Below are 5,000 nucleotides of genomic sequence, written 5' to 3' on the forward strand. Positions count from 1 at the left end.
ATTGAGGAATTTCTACGAAGTAATCTTGATGATAAAAAAGTTCGCATAAATGGAGATGCTATAAAGATGGTTGCAGAGGTATGTTTAAATAAAGTATAATTTTATATAAAAGTAATATCTTTTAGCATGACAATCTATTTTTCTTTATCTTCATGTATTCATTTATGTAATATCTTTTAGCATGGCAGTCTATTTTTCTTTATCTTTATGTATTCAAAGGGATAGAAATCCATTACCTAAACTGTTAAATAAGGCATAAATTTGTATTTTTTGCCCTTTAAGTGAATTGTTTAGTAAGTCAGCAATGTTCTTGCTATACATGCTTTTTGAAATTAGTACAAGGTCACCAGGTGTAAAACAATCAATTGTATAGTTTTGCTGTGAAATGATATTATATTTATGCAAGATTATAAATAGAAGAAAAAAAAATTATGCAATATATACTATCATGATTACAGATAGCAAGATTGATAGTAACAGAAGGAGCAACAAGAGCAGCTCACCAAGCAAAGACAGAAGGTGCTGACACGGTTACGCTTCAGCATATGGAGAAAATCCTTGCTCAGTTGGTATGTCATTGTGCAGTCCTACTAAATATGTTCAAAATTCATAATTTGTTCAAATAATCAAATTACAATAATCCTTGATAACATATTTAAAGTTTTTTTTTCTTTTTCCCTGATATTTTACTCCAAATTGATCCCTACAGTATGTCTGATTTCATATTTAGCATTTCTTAATTTCTATTATTATTTTTCAGCTCTTGGATCTATAATGGGGAGAACAGATAGTAAGAAGAGCAAGTTATACCAACATTCCAGTATTTAGTAGTATTCTCATAAATCATGTTATTTGAAGCCGCAGACAGTATTGTTCATAAGCTTACACTGGCACTTTTTCCCCATGAAAGAGGGAAATGCTGGAAAGATGGAGTTGGATACGGTATAATATCCAAAGGAAAGATCTGTATTCTAACATTTGCTTCAATTCACATGACAATAAAGGACTTCCATTTGACAATGTCTAACTCTCAATGTTTCATACACCTATTATTTTCAGTTTCTTGCCTTTTCCTGTCTTTTTTTTCTATATGTTCATATGTAATTTTAATATTTTTGTCCCATTTTCCACTTCAAAAAATAATTAATTACCATAGCCAACATTAGAAATAGCAACCATTCTTATCAAAATATACATTTGAAGGTATGAAAAGAAACATGGTGTCTAAAAATATATTCTTGTTTTCATAAATATAAAGATATTTACAACACTGCTATATACACAACTACAAGCATTGAAAGACAAAATATATGCCACTACTGAATTCACAACAAGGGCATTATGATGCTTTAGTTCTAAATTAATATTGAAAGAATATTAAAAATTATTTAAGTTCACTTGATTAAAATACAGTTACAAAATAGGCATTACAGAGTAATCAAAATTTTATACAGTCCAAGAATGTTTTTAAGAATATAACGATATGCATTAAAAGTTGCTCTTCATTAATGAAATATGAATTAATTTATTTCTCTGATTGTGATTTCAAATAAAATAAACTTACTAATATAAGGACCATTTTACATGAAGTTGAAAACTACAATAAGGGGATTTACATAAAAAACTTTTCTTTGATTTCCCAACTGACAAATACACTGAATTGTCACTTAAACTGAGTTTTGATATCTTCCATTATATAATCATATAAAACAGCCACTGGAATCAACAGCCCTTTCATAAGAAGGACCTCATATCATTGAATGAATTTTCTTAATGGTATCAACATTTCTGAAAAGTCTGACTATTCAAAGAACCAATTTACCAACACCAACCTTGTTTACCTAACTGAAAGAAATATACAAACTCAGTATCCAGTTTAAAATTGTAGTATTAAAAAAAGTAAATAAATAAATAAAAAATAAAAAAATAAGAATAAAAATAAAAATTACTGTTGGAACAAAAGGTCCTTTGTGCTACTTTCACAGGAGGTAGTATAATTTTATTGAAAGTAATATTTTTTGCATGGTACCCTATTATTCTATATATTTATTCAAAGGGGTAGAAATACATTACCACCATACCAGCCTTTTCTTCTTTACTACTGAATATTCACATAAATAAAAACAATCCCATGCATTTAAACATTGATAAATATGGGAACTTCATTTGCTTTGCTTATCTGCAAAATACCAATATTAACCTAACAAGTATTACAACAAAGGAACACCTGTTGGTTGGAAATTAGAACTGCCTAAGTTCCCAAAAGGCCATGGCACTTTTTCAAAACATTGAAAGGCATAAACACACTCATCCACAAATAAAAAATCACTGTGTTGTTTTAGCTGCTCCAAATTAACAAGCGAATTTCTCAATTCATAGCATAAATATAAAAATAACATACACCACAGAGATTATAAGTTAATTCACACAAAGGTTACCTGATTATTATGGTCTAAAATATCATACACTAAGTTCACATTATTACCCATACTCAATTTTATGTGTACGTCATTCTACTCATCACCACTACTAACACTCCAATATTATTTATAAGCTTACACTCACTACCTAATACACAACCTTATCACAAAAATAAGTGTAATTGTACAGTAATGGTTCACATAAGAAAAAAATTGTAAATCTTCCTATAAACCTCCCTCTGTTGAGCTGAAAACCGATGAAACTACTAACGGATTGTATTAAACGAGAAATTTATTGACAATGGAAATCCTAAAGTATACCCTCATAGTCACCATTACGGAATCAATAACAGAATTAATAGAAAAATACAGATGAGCCTGGCTTTGTAATTCTGCTCACTGGTACGTAGAGATTGCATTTTAATCTGAAAGAACTTTCCGGGCAATGAGGAGTCTCATAACCTCATTGGTTCCCTCAAGGATCATGTGGACTCTGGTATCACGCAGGTACTGCTGAACGCTGTAATCCTTTAGGTATCCATAGCCACCATGTAACTGCAAGGCTTCGTTAATAATCTGTCAAAGGAAAAGTTTAGTTACTTCTTTTTTCTCTTTTTCTTTGCGCAAAGTTATATCAATAGACAATTATGATTATATTTTACATTTTAACAGTATATATGATTATTTTTATCACATTTATCCCCCCCCACCCTGTACTTCCTACTATCCCATTGGGCCTTGTGTATGTATGGGGAGCTTCTTTTACCTAATTCTACCTCCATACCCATTCCAAGCTATTAAAGATTACCAATGCACCCTGCAATCCCTGATCCACTTCTCCATATCTCATTTCATACAATAGTTTGGCACAATGAACAATGAAGCAGCTCACAAGATTATTTTTTCTCTTTTTTACTTCTTTACATATATCATTAGACTTTTTACTGCCTTTTTAATCATCATGAATATGTTTCATTGCTTTGTGTTTTATAAAATGTGTTGAAATTTTCCCCCATTTTCACAAATGTACAAGTGGTAACTTTTTAGTTTTGATGCTTCACTGTTTGATAACTATTTTACAGACTAGCATGATACTGATGTGTAAAAATTCAAACATTAAAGACAAATTTGCCCTTCTTAAACTGTGGCTCATTGGCAAGGGTGCCTGAGAAATTACAAACTTAAGATTTATTTGATAAATATTTTATGACAACCCTATCAACCATATCTTTTAAGACACATTTTTATTACATATAATTAATAGAAATGTTATATTTACCTTTTTTCCCCCTCAATGATCTACATTTGTTACAATACTCACATTAAAGCATTTCTCTGTTGCATAATACTTTGCCATTGAACAAAGTGGCACTGTGTCAAGGTCATCATTATCCAAAGCCCTGGCAGCATTGCGCACCAAGAGCCTTGATGCCACTAACTCTGTAGCCATCTCAGCAAGTCGAAACTGGCTATTCTACAAGAGAAAGTTATTGCGTGATATTTTACGAGGGTATTCAAGCAATTTCAGTTTCATTCTTACCTAGACTATAATCTTCAGCTATTTAATACTTATATCAGTTGGAAGCTCTCATAATGATCATGAATATATCCACACTGAATACTGTGTACCCTCATAAGAAAATTTGTAAATTTGCAAGATTATGATTCCTGTAAAATATATTGCACTAGTAGTAATACTATTATTATTATTTTTTTTAATAACACATCAATTATTATAGAAATGACTACTAACATAATCCACACATTACCTGGAAACTTGCTAAGGGCTTTCCAAACTGCTTCCGTACTTTGACATGATCAATTGCTGCTTGTAAGCTTGCCTGAGCAGCACCCAAGGAGCAGGAGGCTGCAAACAGAATCAATGTATCACCATAGATGTTTGAGACACATATGGCATGTATCTTGGGATGTGTCACAATTTAATCATTAGAATTCACAGAACAATTTACTTTATCAAACAAACTTACCTATATTAATACGACCTCCATTTAGACCCTTCATTGCAATGTTGAAACCCTGACCTTCTTTTCCAATAATGTTTGTGGCTGGAACTCTACAGTCCTCGAAAATTACCATCCTTGTTGGTTGCGAATTCCATCCAACTTTTTTCTCCTTTTTGCCGAAATGCAAACCTGCATGATATCAGTTTATTAACAAAATAAATCTTGCTGCAAAAAAAATTAAATTAAGACAGTAACATTTTCCATTCCAAGTTGGGTGAACAAATAATACCCTAAGAACCAATATCTCTATATACATAGTCAGTTCCACCCTTCAATATGGTGTTTCCCCCCAAATCAACAAGGCAACACTGTCTCTTCACCCAACCTTGTAACAACCACTGGATAACAGTGTCCCCCCCCCCCTACTAACCATCACTCCCTGAAACTTCCTCCCTTCCTTCTTTTGAAAGGCATTTGCTTCTGAAAAGCGTTTCTTTCCTTCTTCCTTTTAGGGTAGAGGAAGCCATCCTTTTCATTAATGCCTTCCTAGGAACTTGTCCCAAAGTAGTGTCAAATTCATTAAAGTATTTACAGGATATCTAATCTCAAAGACCCT

General features: G+C 31.9%; 2 protein-coding genes across 2 annotated transcripts in view; one reads left to right on the forward strand and one right to left on the reverse strand.

The window, feature by feature from the left end:
- LOC113804843 (centromere protein X) overlaps nucleotides 1-1,028 on the forward strand; it is a 2,232-nt gene extending 1,204 nt beyond the window's left edge. The window contains exons 2-4 of the mRNA XM_027355755.2: nucleotides 1-78; nucleotides 459-569; nucleotides 761-1,028. The exon at nucleotides 1-78 is cut by the window's left edge and continues 6 nt beyond it. Of these exons, the coding sequence (XP_027211556.1) occupies nucleotides 1-78; nucleotides 459-569; nucleotides 761-775 (204 nt within the window). The 3' untranslated portion in view covers nucleotides 776-1,028. The remainder of the gene's footprint in view (nucleotides 79-458; nucleotides 570-760) is intronic.
- A 200-nt stretch (nucleotides 1,029-1,228) lies between these two features.
- LOC113804834 (isobutyryl-CoA dehydrogenase, mitochondrial) overlaps nucleotides 1,229-5,000 on the reverse strand; it is an 8,997-nt gene continuing 5,225 nt past the window's right edge. Inside the window, exons 6-10 of the mRNA XM_070135821.1 lie at nucleotides 4,409-4,573; nucleotides 4,190-4,287; nucleotides 3,742-3,894; nucleotides 2,821-2,996; nucleotides 1,229-2,730 (exon numbers count right to left, since the gene is read on the reverse strand). Coding sequence (XP_069991922.1) covers nucleotides 2,841-2,996; nucleotides 3,742-3,894; nucleotides 4,190-4,287; nucleotides 4,409-4,573 — 572 coding nt within the window. The 3' untranslated portion in view covers nucleotides 1,229-2,730; nucleotides 2,821-2,840. The remainder of the gene's footprint in view (nucleotides 2,731-2,820; nucleotides 2,997-3,741; nucleotides 3,895-4,189; nucleotides 4,288-4,408; nucleotides 4,574-5,000) is intronic.

This window comes from Penaeus vannamei, chromosome 21, assembly GCF_042767895.1.
Source record: "Penaeus vannamei isolate JL-2024 chromosome 21, ASM4276789v1, whole genome shotgun sequence".
In the NCBI taxonomy this organism is placed as follows: Eukaryota; Metazoa; Arthropoda; class Malacostraca; order Decapoda; family Penaeidae; genus Penaeus; species Penaeus vannamei.